The sequence below is a fragment of the Heterodontus francisci genome, chromosome 2 (assembly GCF_036365525.1).
Source record: "Heterodontus francisci isolate sHetFra1 chromosome 2, sHetFra1.hap1, whole genome shotgun sequence".
NCBI lineage: Eukaryota > Metazoa > Chordata > Chondrichthyes > Heterodontiformes > Heterodontidae > Heterodontus > Heterodontus francisci.
In genome coordinates this window covers 180,359,062-180,386,904 of record NC_090372.1, presented here as the reverse complement: position 1 = coordinate 180,386,904, position 27,843 = coordinate 180,359,062, and the positions used below count along the sequence as shown (strand labels likewise).

Below are 27,843 nucleotides of genomic sequence, written 5' to 3'. Positions count from 1 at the left end.
ATGAAACTTGTGGGTCTAAATTCTGTTTTCATCACCCACAAATACATTAATGCAGAACGGCAAGCCAGAAAATTCCAAAATTTATGTTTGAATTCCCTTACAGCATTGAATGAAAGTTGAGATTGATCTCCACTACTGAATTTGGTACTTTAGATATTTAGAAGTTACATTTCTGATGTGGCATGGAGTTAATTACAGCACCATTGATAAGTTCATAATGTTGGCGTCTCTAATAATTTAAATTTATTGCTGTTATTGAATTTATTACATTTAGTCTAAATGTAATTTCAGCAGCATTATTTGATTGCTACAATATCTACATATTACTGACCAAATAAAAAAAAAAGGTTCATGACTTTGCACTAATTAAAGCAAATAAATATTTAACAATTGGCCGAATACTACACTACTTTCAGTTCTGCAATCTTTCCACACTCTGAAAGTGCACAAAGACTTTATAGAAAAGTAAAACAAAAATGAAAATGTTCTTTCACGGGACAGAGGTCAAGTAGCATGCAGTTTGTACACTCAACAGTTTGAACAATACTCTTCATCGTTATATTTCTCATTAATTATAGAATTGAAAGGCATAGATTCAATGCTAAGATCACAAAGTGCATGCTTCCTTGTTGTTATCTCCACAAACAAAAATAGCCTCATGGGATTCTACCTGAAAGTTGACTGGTCTTTTTAAAACTACATTAACAGAAATTATTGGGTACTGCAAAAACAATTATAACTTATACACATATACCAGCCTACCTAGCCGTCTCTTGTCGCTCTGCTGTAGTTATAGGCTGCGTTCTAAACCTCTCAGAGGTCTTCCTATTCTCACCAAAGGAAATGTAACGTCTTGGCCTACGATGGGCCTTCTCCATTTCAGCAGGGGTGGCCAAGTCAAGGCCTGACGTCACTAAGTCACCATTAGCTTCACTTTAAGCATTGAAAAGAAATGCACGGGAGAGAAAGAGACAGAGCAAGAGAGAGCAAGCGAGGGAGAAGAAAAAGAGAAAAAATGAAAATTATAAAAGAACCCCGGAGAAATATTCCCTCAATAGATTACATCACACCGCATGCTTATACCATGCATGGTAGTTAGCAAACTTAGCAACTACACAGCATCATAACTTGCACAGGCCAGCAACAAGCAAATTGCAATATTAAGATTTCACATGACTACTTTTCACAAAGTAATGGTTGCAAGCTAAAGCTCAAGTGTGTCTTGCAAGTTCAATTTCTAAACTGTTATCAGTGCAAATGCACAATAGATGAGCAAAACAAGTCAGCATTCAAAGTACCACCTACAGGTCCTGGTTTCTGCTGGCATTGGCTGTCTCCAGGTAGGCTCTTCGAAGTTTGGCAACAGACACCCTTGTGTCAACTGTACCAGTATCACCGTCTTTATTGCAGCCCTGAGGTTCTTCACTGGTTGGGACGTCTACTTTTGGTGCCTCCAAATGATCCAGTATAGAACATTTTAGTTTATGTTTGTCAAGGGATGCTTCTTTGGTCTCAGCATTTCCTCTTCCAGCATCTGCACGACAGTGCACCCCAGGTTTTGTATGAATGCATAAGGTTCTTCCACTCTTTTGATTAGCATCCATAGGTTTATACCAGTCAATTACAGATGGCCCCAAAAAATGTGGTTTTTCACCTTCCCCACGAATGACCCTCATGTCACAGACAGTTTCTTCAAGACCCTTCTCTTGCTTGCGAACTAGAGAAGGTAAAACTGCTTTACGGCTTTTCAACAAGTGTCTGGTGCTGCCAGGCTCGTTCAGTTTTGATTCAGGACTGTAAACAGATCTTCTTCCAAACTCTGTCTCATTTGTCTCTTCAGCTCTTGTCGTTGAAAGGTTGGTACAGTCTGGTAGAAGATCATCAACTACGCAGCTTTTGTACTTTTTGGCCATTGCGTTGGCACTGTCTATAGGATCTGTTGGCTGAACAAAGACTGGCTGGTGGACTGCACTGGGCTTACTAAATATATTAACAGTTGGAGATTCCGACAAGAGTGAGATATAATGAACTGGCATTTGTTGAGGAGTTCTCTGAGTGATGTCTTTGACTATTTCAGGGCTGCTCCGAATCCCTTCCTCTTTCAACATTCTTTCTCTAACTTTTACTCTTGAGAGAAAAGGAGGAAACCACTCATTTATCATAAAAAGGAACAGTATTTATGTCTGATCTCACCCCAAATAATACAGGGGCTCCCGCACACAAACTTAACAAGTGAACAGGACAAACTGAGCAGTTTCTTCTAAGCAACAAACGGGAGAAAGTCAATTTTCTATTATACATTAGTTGATGTAACAGGGAGGCACAGAAGACAAATGAAACAAAGATAACATTCATGTCAAAGATTCTCTATAACACTGTGTATACTCTACTCACTCACTGAACAGGTATGGCTATCCTTATATAGAAAACTTTGCACATCAAGGTACTTTCAACAAACTTCGGAAAAAGGAGATGCAACATAAGTTACAAAATACCTCCATTTTTATTTCTCTATTTATTGAAACAAATCCTTTACTGCCAGCAGCTAGATTAGCTAAAGGACATCAGACTTTTTAGCTCTAAACATACCTGTTTTCTGTATTCTTCCAAACTGTATTTGGACCAGATCAGTCACATATTTCTGCAGAATTTTTGTTTTTGATTGGGGGGGGGGGCAGTGAATAATGCATGCAGTGTATGAATATAATAGTGCTGCACTTCTGATTTTATATTCAAGTATTTTTGGAGCTACAATGACTTAAGAGTTCTTCAAGCCTTCTTCGATCTTAGAACCATAGGCCATAGAAAAACTACAGCACAGAAGGAGGCCATTCAGCCCATCATGTCTGTGCTGGCCGAAAATTAGCCACCCAATCTAATCCCACATTCCAGCACCTGGTCCATAGCCTTGCAGGTTTCAGCACTTCAGGTGCATGTCCAGGTACGTTTTAAAAGATTTGAGGGTTTCTGCCTCCACTGCCATTCCTGGTAGTGAATTCCAGACACCTACCACCCCTCTGGGTGAAAACCTTTTTCTTCATGTCCCCTCTAATCCTTCTACCAATCACCTTAAATCTGTGCCCCAGGCAATTGACCTCTCTGCTAGGGGAAACAGGTCCTTCCTGTTTACTCTACCTAGGCCCCTCATAATTTTGTACACCTCAATTAAGTCACCCCTCAGCCTCCTCTGTTCTAAGGAAAACAACCCTAGCCTATCCAATCTTTCCTCATAGCTGCAACTTTCAAGACCTCCAATTTTGTATACTCCACTCACTCACTGAACAGGTAATGGGTATCCTTATATAGAAAAGTTTGTACATCAAGATATTTCCCCCCAACCCCAGCAAAAGAAGTAATTATAATTTCTGGTGTTCAATGAAAAAAAGATGTGATTTATTTAGACTTTATGGTTTTCAGCCTTTTTTTCCAGTAGTACCATTGTGTTTTTTTGGGGCTTACGCCACAAGAAAAATTAAGTACTAGAGAAAATATTTTACTTTTACTCCCACAGCTTTACTAGATCAGCTGTGTTGGATCCAATTGTTATCATTAATTGGGCTATAAAGATTCTTTGCAGGAACTTTCTCTCTCAAGCTCAATTTAACATTACTAAAAGTTAAAACATACCAATTATGAACATTAAACATAAAGAAGTGTTTTTCAGCATTAACAAACACCAAATTCAGTTTTTTGGAGGGCGAACAGAGAAGAGGAAAGGAGTGGTGTCTATTTAACCCCAAAATTGTCAAGTCAGCTACAGTTTACTGCACTACTGTGCACTTACGGTATATGTTTATAGCACTCATCTTTAGATACCTTTCAAATACTGAACATTCTTCAAGGTCTTCTATAATACACACATGCATCTACCACTTTAGCTACAAAATTCTATACATTTTTGAACAAGTTTTAAAGGACGAACTATAGAATCTTAGAATTTTTTTGGGGGGGGCGGTGGTGGTGGGATTGGGAACAGACATAGTTTTATCAAGATTCCAAAAATTACAAGTGACAGTAAACAAAAGTTTAAAAAGTAAAATGAGAATATACAAGATTGACATGTAATTCTTCTGCCCTTCGAAACTGAAGCATATGCTCTCATGTAACAGTCAGATGTTACATACTGTTCATACAAATTTTCCTTTAGCATTAGGTTCATAAGACTTTGACTCCCATAATTAACCTTATAACTGCTCCACACACTTCCACCACGTGACCTCCAGACCTGATCTATCATTACTTGTACAAAAGCGTAAATCCCCAGTCTTTGGCTACTCCAACCATCTGACCTTGAATTTTATCCCTTCCCTTTCCTCTAACGAAATACTTCTTTTGTGCTTCTCAGAAGGCCAAGATATAGAATTCATCACATATCCCATCATTCTAAGGACCAATAATGTACAGAAACATTGGGCCTATCACATTTCTATCGGTGAAATAGAGTTACTTCTAATTAATGTTGGTGTATGTCACAGCTTTTGGTCAAGGAACTAGTTTGTTCAAACTTGTCTCCATATGGAACACAAACCTATCCTTTCATATTCACTTTTCTGAAAGCACAATAAATATGATGAATATACAGCCATTAAGATTAAGCTTTCAGTAACTAAATATATTTTTGCAAAGATGTTTAATGCTATTCTTGAGAATTTGGATCATTTGAAGGAAAAACATCTTAAATTATATCTCAAACCACTGGCAAAATCACTTCAAATAAACACCAGAAAGCAATCCTCATCATTCTAAATGATTTGACGATGCTTCTCTGGCACAGATATCCTTTGTAGTATTCCCCAGCTTTGAACAACCTCAAAATTTAGAATGGAGTTGGTCAGCTTCTACTGTATACAGGACCAAAATTACTTCAGTTTAAATTTTATTCCTTTTCCTCCTAACTTTATTTCACATATACCCCACCTGATTCAATTAGCCCAAGAGCAATTTAGCTTCAGCTTTGGCAAGGCATTCACTCAATGGCTCTGAAGGTCAGGTGATCCACTTGTGGAGGATTGTGGGTGGAGCCACAAGTTCATATTCCATAGTACAACAGCTGCATATTACATCAAACCAATTTTAGCCTGGAAGATGCACAATATGTACAATATACTGTACTAAAATGACAGGTTTTAACAATTAACCAATGACTCATGTGTAGGTTAAAAAACCATCCAGTGTTAAGACTCAATTGCCAACAATGTTCTGCAATATCCAAGAACATTGAGCACAAAGGTTAAATGGACATCTCTTGCTTGGCCACTTTAACCATTCTGCATTGTGAATCATTCAAAATGATCATGTTTAAACCTACAGACTGCTGATGCAAGTCAGAAATTAATCACATTGGAGGGTCATTGCCAGATTAGGATATGCCAATATTGGAGATTAGTCAGGACAATGGGAAAGCAGGAAGCAGGATCAAGCAGACAGATTGACAATTTACCACATTGTACGGAAGGCATCCCATGTGAGGTGTTAATATCGGATTGCCCAGAACAATGGAGGTGCAGAAACTGGTACATAGACTAGCAGTGAGATCACATTAACCAACTGAGATGGGTTTAATTTTATTTCATGTTGCTTTGAAATGAAAGGCACTGACCAGTAGTCAAAAAAACAGAATGGTCATTATCTGTTGAACAGAGGTACTAGCTACAGTTTTGATGGTTCAGGAGATAGCTGTGTTGCTAGGGTGATTTCAGTCTACAGGTTACTTGCTCTCTGGGTTTAAAAGCTTGAAATAAGTTTGAAATTTAAGTTGTAGAGTCAATACTAGGAGCCATGCCGGAGGAGTGGAGAGTCAACATAAGGGAGAAAGATGCAATTTAACGAGACACTGGATTCTACCCAGAATAGGAGGGGGCAATATCTAATCTTACTATGTTCTGTTAACTATCACTTTATCACTTAAATATTTGCATGTACTGATATTACTTGATGACAATAAAATAGCCACTATAAACCATATTGGTTTCAGTCTCGAACCATTCAAACTTTCCTCTGCAAATTAAGAAATTGCAAATGTTTGTTTTTCATTACTTTAGGGCAAAAAATAATGGAGCTGTAATGTGTACAATAACTGCATAAGAGTCAACATGAAAGTTTAGGTCTAAAACAAAAACATAAAATGCTGGAAATACTCAGCAGATCTGGCAGCATCTGTGGAGAGAAAAACAGAGTTAATGTTTCAGCTGTGGCCTTTTATCAGAACAGTCCACAGATGCTGCCAGATCTGCGGAGTCTCTCCAGTACTTGCTGTTTTCATTTATGAAAACTTTAGGATTCCTGTTGCACATTGCTTAGTATCTTTGGTGGGGTTAGAGTGAAGTGGGAGAAGAAATAAGAACTCTGAGCAATAAAAGTATTGCATCCACTTACAAACGCTCTGCCTTCAGCGTTCTATGGTACACTCAGTCTCGTCAGAATTTAAGCAAACTACCCATGCTTTAATAGCAGAAGGTTACTAATCTCATAACACAGGCATATTAATTATATTCAAAAGATACTCGAATAATAAGTCTCAATATACTATTTAAAAACATGGACCATCATTAGTAGCAATTTGCTCTGTACGTTCCCTCTTTTGCATGGTTTAAGGCTTTGTACCTTAGACGGCTGGTTAACCTCCTGTACAGTTCTAGCATTTTCTGTTTTTATTTTAGTTGCCACCATTTTCTGTATTCTTTCTATCTCTATGGTACATCTTAATAACAACAGTCCCAGGCGGCTAAAATAGGCTATGGTGCCCTTTGCCACTCAGAGGCCAGGTAAGTCAGAGTTATGAGCACAAAGCACTAGCAGTGGTCATCCTCAATAGAACAACGAATCTCTAATATCCATTCTCATTACAAGAAGGGATATAGGAGGATAATCTTATGTAGCTTATATAGGAGTTTAAATAGTGGGCAAGCAAAAGTGAAACAAAATTATTCAATTTCAGGTCAGCATCTTGTTATATTTATTAAATTACTCAATGTACCTGTCTGGCCTAATTAAAAACATACTATCATCTTTGGAATGTATATTAACAATTCTGCTAGGTTTCTGAAGTCTTGTCTGATCAGCAGTTTGGTTTGTGGTGGGTGTAGCAGATGCGAGGAGGATAGAACAGTACAGGGCATGGTGCTGCAAGATAAAAAGAAACAGAGACCGAGACAAAAACAAAGTCTGATGGTGAATGTCTGAAACCAGAATCTCCCTCCACGTGTTAGTTTTTACAGAAACTTCAAAAATACATACTTCAAAAAAATGAAGCAGCAAGAGCAAAGTTGTGGAAAAGATAACCTTTATTTTTTATTTATTTATTTATTTTTTATTTATTTAGAGATACAGCACTGAAACAGGCCCTTCGGCCCACCGAGTCTGTGCCGACCATCAACCACCCATTTATACTAATCCTACACTAATTCCATATTCCTACCACATTCCCACCTGTCCCGATATTTCCCTACCACCTACCTATATTCGGGGCAATTTATAATGGCCAATTTACCTATCAACCTGCAAGTCTTTGGCATGTGGGAGGAAACCGGAGCACCCGGAGGAAACCCACGCAGACACAGTGAGAACTTGCAAACTCCACACAGGCAGTACCCAGAATTGAACCCGGGTCACTGGAGCTGTGAGGCTGCGGTGCTAACCACTGCGCCGCCCTTTAGGGGAAACAGAAAGACAGGGATTGGCAAACAAAATGCTGATCCTTAAATTTCACCAACAAATAAAAGAAAGCAATGAAAAGAAAAGCAAAAGTTTTGAAGTCCAAAATATAACAGAAGAAATAGAAGCAGGAGTAGACCATATGGCCCGTCAAGCCTGTTCCACCATTCAATACGATCATGGCTGATCTTAGGTTCCAACTCCACTTTCCCACCCGCTCACCATATCCCTTTGATTCCCTGAGACCAAAAATCTGTCTATCCCAGTCTTAAACGTATTCAATGATGGAGCATCCACAAGTCTCTGGGGTAGAGAAATTCCAAAGATTCACCCTTTGAGTGAAGTAATTTTTCCTCATCTCAGTCCTAAATGATCAGCCCCTTATTCTGAGACTGGGCCCGCGTGTTTTAGATTTCCCGACCAGCGGAAACAATCTTTCAACATCTACCCTATCCAGCACCTTCAGAATCTTATTTGTTTCAATGAGATTACCTCTCATTCGTCTAAATTCCAGAGAATATAGTCCCAATTTACTCAACCTCTCGTCATAGGATAACCTCCTCATCCCAGGGACCAATTTAGTGAACCTTTGTTGTACTGTCTCCACTGCAAGTATATCCTTTATTAAATGTGAAGACCAAAACTGCACACAGTCCACTAGATGCAGTCTCACAAAAAATCTGTACTATTGTAGCAAGACATTTTTATCCCTGTACTTCAACACCTTGCAATAAAGGCCAACATGCCATTTGCCTTCCTAATTGCTTGCTGTACCTGCATGCTAACTTTTGCATTCCTTGTACACCTTTTCAAAAATATTCTGCTTTTCTATTATTACGACCAAAGTGAATAACTTCACATTTCCCTACATTATACTCCATCTGCCAATTTGTTGCTCACTCACTTAACCTGTCTATATCTCTTTGCAGCTGTTCTATGTCCTCCCCACAGCTTACCTTTCCACCAGCAAACATAGATACATTACTCTGTTTCTTCATCTAAGCCATTAATATAGATAGTAAATAGTCCAGCACTGATCCTTGCAGCACTCCACTATTCATTGCCTGCCAACTTGAAAATGCCCCATTTATGCCCACTCTGCTGCCTCTCCGTTAACTAATTCTCTATCCATGCTAATATATTAACTCCAACTTTATGAACCCTTATCATGCTTTTATTATTATGCTTCTATTAACCTTTATCGTGGCACCTTATCAAAGGCTTTTTGGATATCCAGGTATACTACATCTACTGGTTCCCCTTTATCTACCCTACTAGTTATGTCCTCAAAAACTAATATATTTGTTAAACAGAATTTCCCTTTAGTAAAACCATATTGACTTGATCTAATCATACTATGCTTTTCTAAGTGCATTGTTAAGACTTTCTTAATAAGAGTTTCCAGCATTTTTCCAACGACTGATGTTAGGCCAACTGGCCTGTCATAGTAAAATCCTTTCTTGAAAAGCAATTCAACAGTTGCCAACATCCAATTTGATGGGACTGTTCCTGAATCTCAGGAATTTTGGAAAATCATAACTAGTGCATCCACTATCTCTGCAGCTATCTCTTTTAGAACCCTAGGGTGTAGGTCATCAGGTACCAGGAATTTGTTGGATTTTAGTCCCTTAAGTTTCTCCAATACTATTTCTCTGCAGATATTAATTTCCTCACTCTTTTTAGCCCCTAGGCTACTGTCTTATTTCTAATATGAAACTTATGTCTTCTACTGTGAAGACAGACAAAATGTTTGTTCAATACCTCTGCCATTTCCTCATTCTCCATGATAATTTCTTCTGTCTCTGCTTCTAAGGGATCATTTACTTTAGCTACTCTCTTCCTTTTTATATACTTGCAAAAGATCTTATCTGTTTTTATATTTCTGGCTAGTTTACTCTCATTCTATTTTTTCCCTCATCAACTTTTTGGTGGCCCTTTGCTAGTTTTTAAAACATCTCCAATCCTCAGACTTGTAACTGTTCTTTTGCAACATTGTAAGCCTCTTCTTTCAATCTAATACTATCCTTAACTTCCTGAGTGAGCCATGGATGGGTCTTCCTTGCTGAGGTTTTGTTTATCAATGAAATGTTTTTGTTGAAGATTTTGAATTGTTTCTTTAAATGTTTTCCACTGTTCATTTACCGCCATACCTTTTAGTCTATTTACCTAATTAACCTTAGCCAGTTCTCCCCTCATGTCTATGTAATTGGCTTTGTTTAAGTTTAAGATTCTTGTTTGTGATTGGAGCACGTCACTTTCAAGCTTAACATGGATTTCAGTGGTGTTATGATCACTATTTCCCATTGGATCTTTTACTATGACATTACTAATTAACCCTGCTTCATTACACAATACGAGATCTAAGATTGCTTTATCCCTAGTTCCATAATGTATTGCTCCAAGAAACTGTCCCGAAAACATTTTACAAACTCATCTTCTAGACCACTCTTGCCAATTTCATTGTCCCAGTCTATATGAAGATTAAATTATTACATTGCCTTTGTTACAAGCTCCAATAATTTCTTGTTTAATGTTCTGTCCAAAAGTATCTACTGTTGTGGGCCTATTAACTACTCCCACCAGTGTTTTCTGATTCTTGCTATTCTTAATTTCCACCTTGTCTGATTCTACTTCATGATCTTCTGAGACCAGATCTTTTCTCGATAATGCCCTTATGTCATCCTTTACTATAAGGGCTACTCCTCCTCCTTTGCCATTCTGTCTGTCTTTCTGAAATATTGATTTCCCAGCCTTGATCACCTTGCAACCATGTCTCTGCAATGGCTATTAGATCTAAATCATTTACCTCTATTTGTGCCACTAGTTCATCTATCTTATTGAAGATGCTTCGTGCATTCAGATAAAGAACGTTTAATTTCTTTTTTTTAAAACTTCTATTCCCTGCAACGATCCTATCTGCTGATGTACATTTTTTGTTAAACTCTGTTTCTTCCTGTCTCATTCTGCTGGTCTTTACCCACAATGCCTCAACCTTTCTCTTTGGATTTCTACGTCTCCCTTCACCCCCACACTCTGTTAAACAGAAGGAAACTGCAAGCAAGCAAGGGTAATAGAGGACAAGTGATGACAACAAATGCAACAAAAAACATATAGAAATGCAGCAAAAGAAAACATTGCAGCCTGAGAGAGGAAAGATTTGTTTGGAATGAGAACTTCAATTTAGATTTTCTTCATTCTTGGGGATTCCTGGTCAGAAATTGATATGATGATGAATGTGTTTATATTGGAACAAAAAGGTGGCTGGGAAAATCCAATAATGTACTGAATTCACTGCACTGAGACAAAAATCCCATTAAATATACATTAGTGAGACTAAACCTAGGGGCCATAAATATAACAGATACTAATAAATCCAATAGAGAATTCAATAAAAACTTTTTTGTCCACAGAGTGATTAGAATGTGGAACTCACTACCACATGGACTGATTGAAACCAATAGCATAGGTGCATTTAAGGGGAAGATATATAAGCACATAAGGGAGGAAGAAATAGGATATGTTGATGGGTTAGATGAAGGAGGGTGGGAGGCCTGTTTCTGTGCTGTCAATGATTACTGCAAAGTAAGGGGTTGCCTCTGTACACTGAAATGCACTTGAACCCACTAATGGTAAAGCAAACTCTGTATTCAGCTACTCGAAATAAGGTCATTTTATTACCAACATTTCAGAATATGCTAGTGAGTGCTGTACACAGCAATGCAAATGGAAAGAGAAAGAAATGTGGAATGAGACCAAACAGCACAGTCTTGGTCTCAAAGTGCAGATTTCTTGCAGAATTTGGCAGAGACTAGGTCTGTATAAAGGTTTAACACTGGGGTGGTGTCTGATACTCGGGCCTCTTGTGTTTAATCAAATTTCTGCTGAAATGTTCATTGTAAATAATTATGGAGCATAATGTTAGTCAATTAACTCAGATTACACAAATGGAACAAAGTGGACTTCGTTTTTGACCTCCATTCTTTTCTACATTGCTGTCACACGATTCGTACTTAAAACATATATCCACAATTTGTTCTAAGTATTCTATTATTTCCCTTTTTTGTGAAGCATACCATGAGGAAAGTGTAGTCTCAGATAACTGTTCTGAATATGTACTTTGCTAATCTCTGTAACTTTCCTTGCAATAGTTTAATTTACAATCAGAATTTACAATCATTGAGTAAATGCCATTTTCCTATAATAAACTGCAGTTTTCAAAGTGGCCATATTTTCATAACCCTGATTTATGGTTCTACATTTGCAAATGTGTCAAATGAACAAAAATATTCATCAACCAGGTATGAGTAATAGCACAAAGGAATTAGTGCGTTACATTTTTCAGTTATACCAGTACAACCTCTGGCTGTTTTTCTCCCCCATACTAGAGAAGTTAGATTCACTATCAATAGAGTCTTCACTCTTCGGATTGTGGTTCATACCACATAAACAAGCACTCAACCAAATTTGCAATTTACTGGATATTGCCAATTAAAGATTCATCCTGTTTATTACAAAGGCTGACCCAGCGCTACACTGTACGGAGGCTTTGTTTTTGGCATTCCCTTCAGTTCTCTTAACCAAGATGGTACAAGAGACAAGCTGATATGAAAACAAGAACATTCAAAGCTTCACATCAGAGCAGTAGAGGGAACAATAAGTCAAAGAGAATGAGGGAGAATTTACTTCTTCCCTGGGCAGCAACCAAAACACTGCTCATTCATTCTCCAAATATAAATGAGACAAAAATGCTTTAGGTCAGTTTGGAACACAGAAGCTCCTGAGAATTTCAAAGAGTTGAATCTTGTTTTGCAATTGGAGTTAAGATAGATCCATAGTATGTTGGTTCAAGAATGGTCACAATATGAGTAATCTTTGGTTCACAATCCCAATCCTTGACCCAAGTTACTACAAGTGACAGTGTGATGGGTTCACTTGAGGCTTTGTTAATAAACTTAGAATGCTACATATTCTTCACTTTCTACATGGAGGATGAATACTCTACAAAGTTATATAACCTATCCAAAGGATGTATGTGGTTGCTGAGGAAACTTGGGCCATGTAATTTCTTCAGATAAAAGGCACTTAAATACAGGCAAAACATTAATGTTTTAATAAGCTGTAATGCTATAAATAATTAATAAAATGAGTGATAAACTGAAGGAGAAAGGATTGCAAAACAATTAAGAATATTACAATTCAGGATGCTGAAAGGGATTGCTTGGAACCAGAAGATAAACAGTCTTTACTTAGCATTGTACACAGAGGACATATTAACAGATCACCCACTAAAGAAAGAAAATTATGCTGAGCTCAAGAGCCATGCCATCAACTGGAGTAGGCTCAGTTGAATCTTATCCTTTATCTAGCTCAGGTTTTCCTTGCAGACAATGACAGGCTAGCAAATTGGAAAACCAAATATTCTCCCTCAGTCTAACCAACAAAAAGAGTTAAGAGAAATACCAATCTCTCCTTTAGAGTGGCCTTGGTAAACAATCTGTGGGATATAGATTTTAGGGAATCTAAAGCTGTTGGTGGTAAGAGGCCATGTCTCCCTTTATCATGTAGAAAAATCATACTAGATTTGTTGCAGATGGTAGCTATAAGATTGAATTCTCATTAATCTCATGCAAGATTATAAAGTTTCTTGCGAGGAATGATTACTTGTGGGGATACAGTCATAGAATATGGGCGGCACAGTGGCGCAGTGGTTAGCACTGCAGCCTCACAGCTCCAGGGACCCGGGTTCGATTCTGGGTACTGCCTGCGTGGAGTTTGCAAGTTCTCCCTGTGTCTGCGTGGGTTTTCTCCGGGTGCTCCGGTTTCCTCCCACAAGCCAAAAGACTTGCAGGTTGGTAGGTAAATTGGCCATTATAAATTGTCACTAGTATAGGTAGGTGGTAGGAAAATATAGGGACAGGTGGGGATGTTTGGTAGGAATATGGGATTAGTGTAGGATTAGTATAAATGGGTGGTTGATGGTCGGCACAGACTCGGTGGGCCGAAGGGCCTGTTTCAGTGCTGTATCTCTAATCTAATCTAATATGACACAGTGCTTTTAAAAGGGCATAATTTAAAGACCATTGCGCACATAACATTCTCAATAGGACAGATGTTAGAGGTAGTTTCTTTACTCAGAGAGTAGTAGGGGCGTGGAACGCCCTGCCTGTAACAGTAGTAGACTCGCCAACTTTAAGGGCATTTAAGTGGTCATTGGATAGACATATGGATGAAAATGGAATAGTGTAGGTCAGATGGTTTCACAGGTCGGCGCAACATCGAGGGCCGAAGGGCCTGTACTGCGCTGTAATGTTCTAATTCTAATTGCTGGACTGACTATACTTTGAATGTGACTTGCAATCTAAGACCTCAAGTGTAGGGTGCGAACACTGAGCAGTACAATCCTTTCTTCCAGGATCACTTTGATAACAGTTAAGATCTTCATGATCTAGCTTCAAATACTTTGTACAGGCCACACATTGCAAACTGTAATGTAGCAAGTCAGCAGAGTCAAGGTTATTTGGCCATCTGTTAATTAGAAGGAATTAGATTGAATGAGGTAGTAAAATATAAATGATATCAAAGGGTTCCAAGAAATTGAATGGGAGAATTCAGATATTAAGCTATAAATTAATCAAGAAAAATACATTTAATTAACACAATAAAGATGGCAGGGCAGGTGATGTGTCATGGCTGCAGCACAGTGGCGCAGTGGCTAGCACTGCAGCCTCACAGCTCCAGCGACCCGGTTTCGGTTCTGGGTACTGCCTGTGCGGAGTTTGCAAATTCTCCCTGTGACTGTGTGGGTTTCCTCCGGGTGCTCCGGTTTCCTCCCACATGCCAAAGACTTGCAGGTTAATAGGTAAATAGGTCATTGCAAAAAAAAATTGCCCCTAGTGTAGGTAGGTGGTAGGAGAATTGAGGGAAGGTGGGCATGTGAGAGGGGAAAATGGGGTTGATGTAGGATTAGTATAAATGGGTGGTTGATGGTCGGCGCGGACTCGGTGGGCCGAAGGGCCTGTTTCGGTGCTGTATCTCTCTATGACTCTGTTTGGGAGCTCCTGGATGCCACTGCAGTCCATGGCAGCCACATCTGCAGTAAGTGTCTGTGGCTTGAGGAGCTTCGGCTCAGTGTTAATGGACAGGAGGCAGAGTTGCAGACATTGTGATGCATCAGGGAGGGGTAATATTACCAGGACACCCCACAGGATCACGTTGTCTGGTTTGGTCACAGGCCCGGAAATGGGGAGGAGGGTGGAGTCTTCCGTGGACTCTTTCTTCAAGCAACAGAGCTGACCAAACTGAATCACAGAATAATACAGGTGCAGAAGAGGCCCTTCGGCCCATCGAGTCTGCACCAATGCATTAAAGACACCTGACCTGACCTGTCTACCTAATCCCATTTGCCAGCACTTGGCCCATAGCCTTTAATGTTATGACGACTGCTTGAAGTTGTACACTCCCTGCGCAGAATACAGGTGGCTATTTGCCCTGACCTGAAAGGAAGCATCTGGAGCTGAGCAAGCTAGAAGTAGAAGCTCCAGGGCCAACGTAGTCAATATACTTATTGTAATACTAGTATCATTACTTCAAGACGTAAGCCATGACCCAATCAAGCTATAATTACTAAATCCCTCCGGGATCATTGCCAATATAGCTTTCTTGCACAAATTGATTTTCTCATGGATTATGAAAATCATAGAACCAGAGATGCTACCAGCACAGAACCAGGCCATCCAACCCATCTATCGTGCTCTAGTATTTTCCTCCACAAGCCACTTAGTCTAATTGCACACTCATTTGCTTCTCATTATTTCTTCTTTTTGGAGCAATGTATCAAAAACTCTTCCAAAGCAGTTAGGAATGCTACTTCACCAAAGGTTTGAGGCACAGAATTACATTTTTTAAACTGTCTTCAATTCGGAGATTTTTTTTCTAAACTCCCTTTCTTTGTGATTATCTATTGTGCCCTCTCATTACTGCCTTCTGGTACAAGCTAGAAGCATTTAAGTTACATGGCCACAAAGCAGTGTTGTCCAATCGGTTAGCTTCTAGCCTCATAGCTAATTGAGAATTCAGATGTGGCTAACTGCATTTCTGATCAGTGAATTAAAAAAAGTAATAGACAATGTTTTTGGATACGTGATCGCAATACTCATATTCGCATGCCAAATGCATGTGCAATTTAACCTTTGTGTGTTTACTGGTAAAGTGCAAGATGAAAAGCAGAGTATGTGGGCTGTACATCCTGAGGATGGAGTTAGCTATTTTTACTGCAGAGGTATACTGAGCTGTTGCTTTACATGAGCTATCTATAATTACCCCCAGATCCCTCTCCTGTGTCATGTCTTGCAGCCTACAGCCACTTAACTTATATTTTCACTGTTTACTTTCTCTTAGCCTACTTTCCCAACCTATTCAGATCCCTTTGTATTTGATTTACTTGAAGCTATTCCCTAAACCTACACACACCCACCTCCGCCAAAAAAGCAGTCTTCTGCGGATAACTTTTTTTCTGGGTCTAAATCCAAATTATTTAAACATACTGGAAACAGCACTGGCGCTGGTACCTCTAATGACCCCACGGCATATCAATCAAATTCCTCTCAAAGCCATTCATTACTTTTCTCTGGTTTGGTTAATTTTCAATCCACCTCAGAAGTCTGTCTTCCTTCCTAATCTCAAGTGACACGAAATTCAAAATCTTACTGAAATCTAAATACATTATATCCACAGAATTTCTGTTGTCAAGGTAGTCAAAAACCATTGAATTTGTTTGGCAACATCTCTCTCTCTCCCATGAACCTATATTAACTCCTTCTCCCATGATATACCTATCTTATTTTGGCAACTGGTTCTTGTACCTTGATTTTAGTGACTAGCTTGTCAGTGACTCACTTATCTGAAATTTCTAAATCTTTTGGTACTTTTACTGTCCCAATCATCTTTCCCTGAAATCTGCCTTTTGCACTGGGAAGTGTCCGTAGTCTTCTATGAAGACGGAAGATTTTGTTTAGCATATTTGCTGTTTTTGGTCACATATCATGTCAAATTTGGGATCTTTCAATGGCTTCATCCCTTCCTTTTATAACTTATTTGCTGCAAATGTATTTATAGAAATGCTTGACATTTATTTTAATATCCTTATATCCTAATCATATTTTATATTTTAGGACTTCTGACCACTTCCTCAATCTCCTTTACTATGCTTTTATATTTATTTTTTTAAGTGCACTACGCTACCTGTACCTTTCTACTTTAGAAATGATCTCTTTGTTGCCCTTATTCCCCACAGAACTTTCATTTTGCCTACTTGGTTTTTGCTCTTTGTTATCCTTCTTCCTTAGTGATAGTACAAACAGAAACCAATCTATTGTATTTTTTCCCCTCTCCAACAGTACTGTCCAGAGCTGCTTCCCAAGCACACCCCTCTATCTGCCTTTCTAAACTTGATTGAAACTCCTCCATATAGTGGTCACCATTGCTGGTGTGCTCTGACTGTTATCTGCTTTGTCATTTCCTGGTTGTGACTTAATATTGGCCCAATAGCACAACTACTCAATTATGATCCTGGGCTAATTATTTAATTTGTCTAATATTCTGTCTAGGGCCATGTGTTTAACGTTATAGCACACTTTATAGATTTTAGAATCTATGTCTGATAAATTGAAACCACCCTTAGATTGGAGAAGCTGGGACTGTTCTCCTTAGAGATTGACAAGAGATTTGATAGAGGTGTTCAAAAATCATGAGGGGTCTAGACAGAGTAGATAGGGAGAAACTGTTCCCATTGGTGGAAGGGTCAAGAACCAGAGGACACCAATTTAAGGTGAATGGCAAAAGGATCAAAGTGACCTGATGAAAACCTTTTTTATGCAATGGGTGGTTAGGAATGCACTGCCTGAGAGTGTGGTGGAGGCAGATTTAATTGTGGCTTTCAAGAGAGAATTGGACAATTATCTGAAGAGAAAAAATTGCAGGGCTTTGGGGAAAGGATGGGGGAGTAGGACTAGCTGCGTTGCTCTTGCAGAGAGCTGGCACAGACACAATAGGCCAAATGGCCTCCTTCTATGCTGTAACAATTCTATGATTCTATTCTATGTTTCGAACAACTGCATTTGTTCCTGTAGCATACTTCCCTTATATGACTACAATGTGCTTGGTCCAATCCATCTTCCTGACCCTGGTGGTCTGTAGCAGATGCCCAGAATTACTTTCCTTCACAACACGTCTCTCATCCACATTCAAAGGGATTCTAGCTTATCCACACCTGAACCAGATCCACATCAGTTTTACTCAAGTTCTCTTTCACATAAAGGCTATATCTCTCCCAATTTGCTTTTTCTATCCCTACACTTGACCAAAATAATTTCAGATTAGTTAACAGTAATCAGGCCAATTCCACTATTAGGATCTATACATAGTATCCAGCATCAATTTGTTCTAGATTTGTAAAGTTTAGGGAACGTCTATTAAACTATTGAGCTGGTTTTCCATCCATCATGTGACCAACTCCCTGGTTTATGCTGCATCTGAACAGCACTATGGATTTTACAGCAATAATCACACAAAACAAGGCAAGGGTTTGTGATGAATGGTTAATGTCTGACTAGGAACTGAACCACAAGTTTGCATTGTCTTAAGTCCAAGTAAGGATTAGTCATGCACACCCAAAACCCAGCAAATTAATTATGGAGATACATGAAAATGAACAATGAGTTTAGTATGTGAAGTTCCAAGATAGATCTCTCTACTAGGAAAGATGTCAAACCAACATAAAATGTGGCCAACACTGGAAAAACACAATGATTTGATCAGTAATGTGGAAAACATTGTTAAAATGCATCGGAATGATCAGAAAATTGCAAAAAAAAAGTCACATTCCACAGTACCTGGAAGGCCAGTTGATGAGAGAAGGTGTCTCGCCATTGGAATCTCTCTGTAGAAACCATTCACTCTTTACTTTCATTGCATTGCTATATGGAAATATAGCAGAGACAGCTCGAGTCAATTTGCTGCCAGGATTCCACACCTATCCGTACCTTTCTTTCTTTCTTTGGGTACAATTATCCATTATGAAATTACAAAGTTTGCAAAAATTTCTTGTGCCTTTTCCGGAAGTTTGTATTTTAGATATTTTAAAACTTGCTGTAAGGGTATAACTGACACAGGGTTCTTCTGTTGCAGAAGTAGAAGTCAAATACATAATGGCATCTGTGGCATTTTCACCCAACCCTGCCAAAAATCTTTCCTCTCCTAAAGGTTTGTACACTTGCTGGAGTGAGTTTCCATTGGTACCTGTGGCCCTCTGGCACCTCACCCAAATTCTCATTTTTCATCTGTGAGATAAACAGTGAATCAGGTTATTTAACCCATCGCCATCACAATTGTCTGATTACATCTTGCATGCAATTTGCAAATGAGCCACGAAATACTAAGCCACCTAACAACCCATGAACATTATAAGCCAATTTGTCATAGAAAGTAAAAAGACATTTTTAGATATCATTTAAACCAGTTTTAGGTTAAAATGCAATTTTGGATTAGAAATATGTTTAAACAAATTACAGATCGGCATCGATTATTTAGACTGACAAGGCCCCGAGGTGGACGTAACTGCTTCGGACATGATCTACACAAGTTACGTAAACACAACAAAAAAACTGAGATAAACCCACACATGATGGAATGTCTATATGAAATATAAGTTTATTCTGCACCTGTAACAATATTAAGCCCCAGTATGGATGGCTGCACCCAGAAGAGAGCAGTAAGAAATAGATAGCACTCCACAATTTCTTCTGACAAAACATACAATGAACTGCACCTGTCATAATTAGAGGCCAGATTCTTCACCCTGAGAGTGGAAAAACTGGGAGCCATCCTAGGCTATTCATGTACATCTCTATCTCTACCTCATCCAGTCTTACAACCCTCTGGAGGTGTTGGACACTCCTCCAATTTTATCCCCTTGCGCATCCCCAATTTTATTTGCTCCATCATTGGCAGCTATGCCTTCAGTTGCCAAGGATCTAAGCTCCGGAATTCTCTTCCTAAACCTCTCCTCCTCTCTCTTCTCCATTAAAACACTCTAATACCTACCACTTTGACCAAGCTTTTGGTCAGCTGCCCTAATAGCTCACGTGGCTCAGTGTTAAATTCTGTTTGATAACGCTCCTGTGAAGTTCCTTGGGACACTTTACAACATTAAAAGGGGTTATATAAATGCAAGTTGTTGCTGTACAACACCTGCATACTAGTTATCCTGGTCTAGTTTCAGGCACCTGCTTTTGATTAGCTTTGAAAATACAGAGATCTACAAGCAAGTCTTTTGCTTGTCCTGTTGGCTCTGGGAAAGGTGCATAAAGATGTCAGGAGGAGCAAGAAATTTAACAAGATACAGAAAGTTCTCTATAGTGTAAAGTAAAACATCTGGGGAAAAAAAGTTGTGTGGCAACTCATCTCTTCATAAAGAAAATATCTCCCTGAACTCAAAATCAAATCCCAATAAAAGCCAGCTTTATTTAAGCAAATCAGCATTGATGATGGACATCTTTGTACTAAATTATTGGGGAAACTATTGCATGGTGCATTAATAGCAAGATGCAAATTGATACTGTACTCACCTAAAAAGAATAATCTTGACTTTGTAAATACCCCTTTTTAATCATACAATACATATAGCCCCCAAAAGTATAACATCCAAACTGACTTATTCATGTATTTGGTCCCTTCAAGGATCCATACGTAAACCACACTTAGCTGCTTTCCCCATACCTTCAAGACATTCTCCTGTACCCTTTACACATAGTGGTGTATTATTTTTAAAATGTATATATTTTATACTTATTTTTAAAACAAACACATTGACCTTATTCCTACACTAGGGCGGCACTGTGGCACAGTGGTTAGCACCGCAGCCTCACAGCTCCAGCGACCCGGGTTCGGTTCTGGGTACTGCCTGTGCGAAGTTTGCAAGTTCTCCCTGTGACTGCGTGGGTTTCCTCAGGGTGCTCCGGTTTCCTCCCACATGCCAAAGACTTGCGGGTTGATAGGTAAATTGGCCATTGTAAAAAGAAAATTGCCCCTACTGTAGGTAGGTGGTAGGAGAATTGAGGGAAGTTGGGATGTGAGAGGAAAAATGGGATTAATGTAGGATTGGTATAAATGGGTGGTTGATGGTCGGTGTGGACTCGTTGGGCCGAAGGGCCTGTTTCGGTGCTGTATCTCTCTATGACTCTATGACTAAATACCATAGCAGGAAGGCTTATTTAACTCCCCATTAATAACTAAACTAAAATGTTAGGGTTGTACCTGGTTGTAGGCAACAATGCATTATGTAAGCATTGCTAGTACTTGTGATATAGGAAGTCAGGTAGTTCCGTCAGCATGGCTGAGTGTACTGGTAGCCAGAATTCTGATCACAAAATTCTACAAGATGAACTACAGCAACTCACCAAGGGCTCCTTAGACAGCACCTTCCAAACCTGTGACCTCTACCACCTAGAAGGTCAAAGACAGCAGATACATGGGAACACCAGCACCTGCAAGTTCCCTTCCAAGCCATACACAATCCTGACTTGGAACTATACCGCCGTTCCGTCACTGCTGCTGAGTCAAAATCCTGGAACTCCCTTCCTAATAGCACTGTGGGTGTACCTACACAACATGGACTGCAGCAGTTCAAGAAGGCAGCTCACCACCATCTTCGCAAGGGCAATTAGGGATAGGCAATAAATGTTGGCTTTGCCAGTGGCGCCCACATCCCGTGAAAGAATAAAAAAGTCTTGAAACCACAAAATATCTCAATTTGGGATTAACAATAGTAAAGATAGAATTAGGATTCTTCAAACACCTAGCACTAACCTTATGTAGCAATCCTGCTACTTTGCCAGATTTACCATAATAAAATTGGATAGCAACTATAGTTGAGCAGTTGCACCCTTGTGTTGGCCCCAGTTTCCCAAGGAGCCCATGCTACAGATCAGGGGAAAGTTGATTTAATGAAGCACCAGCCAAGGCCACTTTAAAAAAAAAATTAGAAAGCTGGGCAGAGGAGCAAAAGTGAGGGAGTGGAGGAATAAATATGCTTTCCTCTAAATAGAAGCCTTTACTACTCCTTTCAGAAAATCAAATGATGATCCCTTGTTCGCATAAAATTCCTCCAGGGATAGTGTCAAATAAAAATTCCAAAGTCAATGAAACCCATAGGAGAAGCTGAACAATGCAATTTTGGGTTAGAAAGTGATTTAAATAACATTATTCAAAAAGCAAGGTCTTGCAGATGCTGGAAATCTGAAATTAAAAACAGAAAATGTAAGAAACATTCAGTAGGTCAGGCAGCATCTGTGGAGAGAGGAAGGTAGGATTCTGACAAAAAGTCAAGATCTAAAATGTTAACCTCACCTCCTTCTTTCCATTGATGCTGCCTGACCTCAGAGTATTCCCAGAATTGTCATTTTTATTTTGAATACGTTACTGATCAACATCTACCATATGAACTGGCAGATATACCTTTATAAGGTCCTGTGCTGGGTTCTTATGCTGCCATAATAAACAACGAAAAAAAAGTTGAAATAAACCCACACAAGATAGAATGTCTAAACAAAATCTAAATATATTTTGTACCTGTGAAAGTATTAAGGATGGGTACAGCAGTGAAAGATATGGTAGAACAAAGGATCACATATGATTTACTATATCAAGACCATGAGCACAATTAATGCCGGATGTCATGAGAGTATTTTGGAACTGTATAGGAATGGGGACACAAAAAAACAAATCACATTCCCTTTTATTTCCAATTAATATGTAGATTCTAATGATTCCACACATTCCATTCTATTCCAGATGTGTTTGGAAAAATCTAGACTTTACAAATCACCACCAATGTGAAGAATGTGCCTAAAAACATGTGAAGGGTGAAGAACATTTAAATAAACACTGAAATATGGTACATGTCTATAAAAACATAATCCTGTAATAATCATAAGAAACTACTCATCAACAATGGCAGAACATAACATTCAGTTTCAATTATGTTCCCACTGAATTCTTTTAAACACAGTTACAGAAATTTGTACTAGTGCAGTAGCTTTAACAATCGATTTGCCTCAAGAACTACTTTCAGTTACGTTTTGTGAGCTTACCAAGCAAGGACACTTTCTGTAGCAGGAGTTCAGAGAGGGAAGAGGATAACTACACATCCGCAAGTTATTTAGCTTTCAGACCTCAAGGATATACCATGGTAAGCAATGATACTACAGTGCTTCCACAGGAGTTAAGAGAAATTCATTAGGCCTGCCATGATTGACTAGGCCAGGTTAAGAACTGACTTTATGCCAGGCCCCCTTCCAGCAGTGGCTTCAAAGCAGCTACGGTAAAAGCGTGGGAGTAGGTTGCTCTGGTATTGTTGATGCTTTGTGGAGGAAAGCCAATTAAGGATAGGTGTGAATACCTTTAGGAAATTTGGAAGAATTACCAGATTCCAAACAAAACCAAGACTGAGAATACAAAGCTAATGTGCTCAGGTTTATGAACAAATATAATTGAAGACATTACCGGGCTTCAATTCTCATTGGGAAAGACTTTCCTCCGGTTGGGACTCAGTGATGAGGGGTCATCAATATAAAACTGTCACTAAAAGAGGGAGGAGAGGACTAGGAGAAACTTCCTTACACAGCAAGCTGTTACAGCATGGAGTGTTTTGCCATAGGGAGTAGCTTAGCTGGACAGCATTGTATCTTTTGAGGAAAAATAGATAAATATTTAAAGCAGAGACAGATTCCGGCTGTGGGGAGAGAACACGAAGTTTGATTTTCACTTGTGCTAGCAAAAAGTGAGCACAGGCACGATGGACCACATGGTCTCAGTTAATTTCTATGGTCCATACCTGTGTAAGCACAGAAAGCATATTGGATTCAGTTTCCAAGATATTAGAATACAGAGTACCACAGAATAAAAAAGGACTCCCTGCATTACCTTTTACTCTTGATCAGCCTGCAAAATGCTTGATACTCCACAACAAACGGTCTTGAACTAAGACTTTTATCAATAACCTCCCTTCCTCTCTCCCCCTGACAAAAAGCCAGGAGGGTAAGATGTGTGCTGGAATTTAGAAGAGTAAGAGGTGACTTGATTGAAACATGTAAGGTCCTGAGGGATCTTGACAGGGTGGATGTGGAAAGGATGTTTCCCCTTGTGGCAGAATCTAGAACTAGGGATCACTGTTTAAAAATAAGGGGTTGCCCAATTAAGACAGAGATGAGGAGAATTTTTTCTCTCAGAGGGTCGTGAGTCTTTGGAATTCTCTTCCTCAAAAGGCAGTGGAAACATAGTCTTTGAATATTTTTAAGGCAGAGGTAGATAGATTCTTGATAAGCAAAGGGGTGGAAGGTTACCAGGGTGGGTGGAAATGTGGAGCAATCAGTTCAGCCATGAACTTATTGAATGGCGGAGTAGGTTCGAGGGGCCTACTCCTGCTTCTAATTCGTATATTCATACCACTTATTCAAAACTGCTGTAAATAGTAAGAAATTTCTTTTCTATTTGGGTGTTGCTCAATTACTACAAGGATCCACTATTTTGATGACACTTAAGTTTGAAATTCAACTCCAAGTTTCGACTTCATGCTCCACCCACGCCCCCAACAATATTCAAAGAAAACATTATTGAAAATTTTTTGAAAGTTGGCAAAGACTCAAATTTTCATTGGTTTGTGGACTATAACCTGTCAAAACAATCTAAGCTTTGACAAAAATACCCGACTATGATTTGGATTTTATGAATCAGGAAATGTAATTGTTCTACTTTTAATAGCTTTCTTTTCAAGCAATTGAGTAAAAGCATTGCCAATAATTACACATGACTTGTTTTTTATTCTTTCATGGGATGTGGGCGTCGCTGGCAAGGCCAGCATTTGTTCCCATCCCTAATTGCCCCTGACAACTGAGTGGCTTGCTAGGCCATTTCAGAGGGCAGTTAAGAGTTAACCACATTGCTGTAAATCTAAAGGGGATGACCAACAAAATTTTCATTTGAATTTGGAGAAACTACTGAGAATTAATGTAGCTGGAATGCACATCAAACTGGGGATTGTAAGAGGGGAAAAAACAGCCATGGATAAGCAAGGAAGTTAAGGGTAACATAAAGACAAAAACTAAGGCATACCATATTGCAAAGGCCAGTGGCAGGCTGGAAGATTGGGAAACTTTTAAAGATCAACAAAGGGTTACTAAAAAAAGTAATAAAAAGAGCAAAGGTAAAGTATGAAAGAAAACTAGCGCAACATATAAAAACAGATAGCAAAAGCTTCTGTAAGTATATAAAAGGGAAGAGAGTAGCTAAAGTGAATGTTGGTCCCTTGGAGGATGTGACTGGGGAGTTACTAGTGGGGAATACAGAAATAGCAGAGGCACTAAATCAGTATTTTGCCTCAGTTTTCATGGTGGAGGACGCTAGCATCATCCCAATAGTAACAAGTAATGCAGAGGTTATAGGAAGGGAGGAACTTGGAATAATCATCACTAGGGAAAAAGTACTGAGCAAACTATTGGGATTGAAGGCAGACAAGTCCCCAGGGCCTGATGGCCTACATCCTAGAGTCTTAAAGGAAGAGGAGATAGTGGATTTGGTTATAATATTCCAAAATTCCCTGGATGTGGGAAAGGTGCCAATGGATTGGAAATATGCTAATACAATGCCCTTATTCAAAAAAGGAGGGAGGCAGAAAGTAGGAAACTATAGACCAGTTAGTTTAACATCTGTTGTTGGGAAATTGTTCGAATCCATTATTTAGGAAGTAATAACAGGACATTTAGAAAGTCAAAATGCAATCCATCAGAGTCAGCATGGTTTTATGAAGGGTAAATCATATTTGACTAATTTGCTAGAGTTCTTTGAAGATGTAACAAGTAAAGTGGATAATAGGGATCCTGTAGATGTAGTTTATCTGGACTTCCAGAAGGCATTTGATAAGGTGCCGCACAAAAGGTTAATACACAAGGTAAGATCACATGGTGTTAGGGGCAATACATGGGTTTGGACAGAGGATTGGCTAATCAACAGAAAACAGAGAGTCGGGATATAAATGGGTCCTTTTCTGGTTGGCAAGATGTAACTAGTGGGGTGCAACAGGGTTCAGTCCTCGCGCCCCAACTATTTACAATCTATATTAATGACTTGGATGCAGGGATAAAAGGTACTGTAGCCAAATTTGCAGATGACACTAAAATAGGTGGGATAGTAAGTTGCAATAAAGAAATAAGAAATTCACAAATGTATATGGATAGGTTAGGTGAATGGGCCAAAATTTGGCAGATGAAGTTTAACGTGGATAAGTGTGAGGTTATCCATTTTGGTCAGAAGAATAGAAAGGCAAATTATCTAAATGGAGAGAAACTTCAGAGTGCTTCGGTGCAGAGGGATCTGGGTGTCCTCGTGCATGAATTGCAGAAAACTAGTATGCAAGCGCAGCAGGTAATAATGAAGGCAAATGGAATTTTGGCATTTATTGCTAAAGGAATAGAGTATAAAAATAGGGAAGTGTTGCTGCAACCGTACAAGGCATTAGTGTGACCGCACCTGAAGTATTGCGTACAGTTTTGGTCCCCTTACTTGAGGAGAGATGTAGTTGCATTGGAGACAGTTCAGAGGAAGTTCACTAGATTGATTCCAAAGATAAAGATAATGAAGAGAAATTGAGCAGTTTAGGTCTTTACTCTCTGGAGTTTCGAAGAATGAGAGGAGATCTAATTGAGGTATATAAGATGATTAAGGGGATTGACAAAGTAGACGTAGAGAGGATGTTTCCTCTAGTAGGGCAATCTAGAACAAGAGGTCATAGTTTTAGGATAAGGGGTAGCAGATTTAAAAGAGACATGAGGAGAAATTACTTCTCTCAAAGGGTCTTGAGTCTGTGGAATTCACTACTCCAGAGTGCGGTGGATGCCAGGACATTGAGTAAATTTAAGGAGATAGACAGATTTTTAATTAGTAAAGGGTTGAAGGGTCATGGCGAACAGGCAGGAAAGTGGAGTTGAGGCCGAGATGAGATCAGCCATGAGTGTACTGACTGGCGGAGCAGGCTCGAGGGGCTGAATTGCCTACTCCTGCTCCTAGTTCTTATATGATATGCAATACAGCTTTCTTCACTGGGCTTTTGTCATTCATGGCCACCAGCAATCACAACAGGTTTAACTTGCACTTGGAAATAAAGCATCTGTGAAAATGTGACATACATGAATGCCAAGTTCACCCCCAATTCCAAGCAATTTATTGTATATGAAGCATTTTGGGATGTTTGAGACAGATGTTATATAAATGTAGATTATATTTTTTCTTAGCATAGAGAATTTACACACTGCAACTTTTGAGGATTATGCCAGGGGTGGGAGGTAACCAACTTTATAGATACAAGATTTAGGATCTTATAAAGCTTTTGAAACATGGGAGAAGGGTAGCAAGTTGGAGATATTTAGGGACATTGTTTCAAAAAGGGGCATAGTGATTGTGAGCTTGGTCTCTGCTGAAGGACCAGGGAATGAGTTGGAAGTGAAAGTTAAAGGTAGAAGGAGCAGTAGGGAACTAATGTTGGAAAACATTAAAGATAAGATAGGGCAAACTAGTTGAGAATAAGGGCGCTGCATAAGGGAGATAAAAAGAGAGACACTAAGAGGGAGGACAAGAGCAAGAAACAAAGAGGCCTGAATAAAAGTTGCACTTTAACATCAATGCTAACGATCATGTCTCACCTAGAGCACAAGAGGCAACATAAATAATTGTTGAAAACAGAGACATTTTGTTAAAGCTTTCCGTCTTGCACTCATCAGGACAAGTCGCAAGAACACCAATGTAATGGAAAGCAACAAATTTATACTGTGAGAGAAGAGAGCGCTGATTGGTAGGCAAGTGGACTCTGATTGGTAGAGGCATTGCCATGGAGAATGCACCAGTTTATAGAGACTGACAGTTCACTCTCAAGCTTTGTTTGAAATTTAAACAAGGCAGCTTGACTCTGATTGGGCACGGCATTGCTCTGAGGAATGAACCAGTGAATGGCTGTCACTTATTTTGTTTAGCTGAAACAGACGCAATGTGTGTACATGTTCTTTCTGTCTGCAAAGAACAGGGTCCTGTGTATTAATATATGTAGCTTCCAGTACGCACAAATGCGCCACACTGCAAGTCCGACTG

General features: G+C 39.2%; 1 protein-coding gene across 4 annotated transcripts in view; it reads right to left on the bottom strand.

Moving 5' to 3' along the window:
- Positions 1-27,843, bottom strand: part of svila (supervillin a) — a 390,378-nt gene that overhangs the window by 164,918 nt on the left and 197,617 nt on the right. For 2 of the 4 annotated variants that reach the window (XM_068014363.1, XM_068014338.1), the window contains 2 exons: positions 18,543-18,626; positions 763-933 (listed from right to left, as the gene is read on the bottom strand). The exons of 1 other annotated variant lie outside the window; for it this stretch is intronic. In XM_068014363.1, coding sequence (XP_067870464.1) covers positions 763-933; positions 18,543-18,626 — 255 coding nt within the window. The remainder of the gene's footprint in view (positions 1-762; positions 934-18,542; positions 18,627-27,843) is intronic. One more of the 4 variants, XM_068014349.1, reaches the window with a different exon arrangement.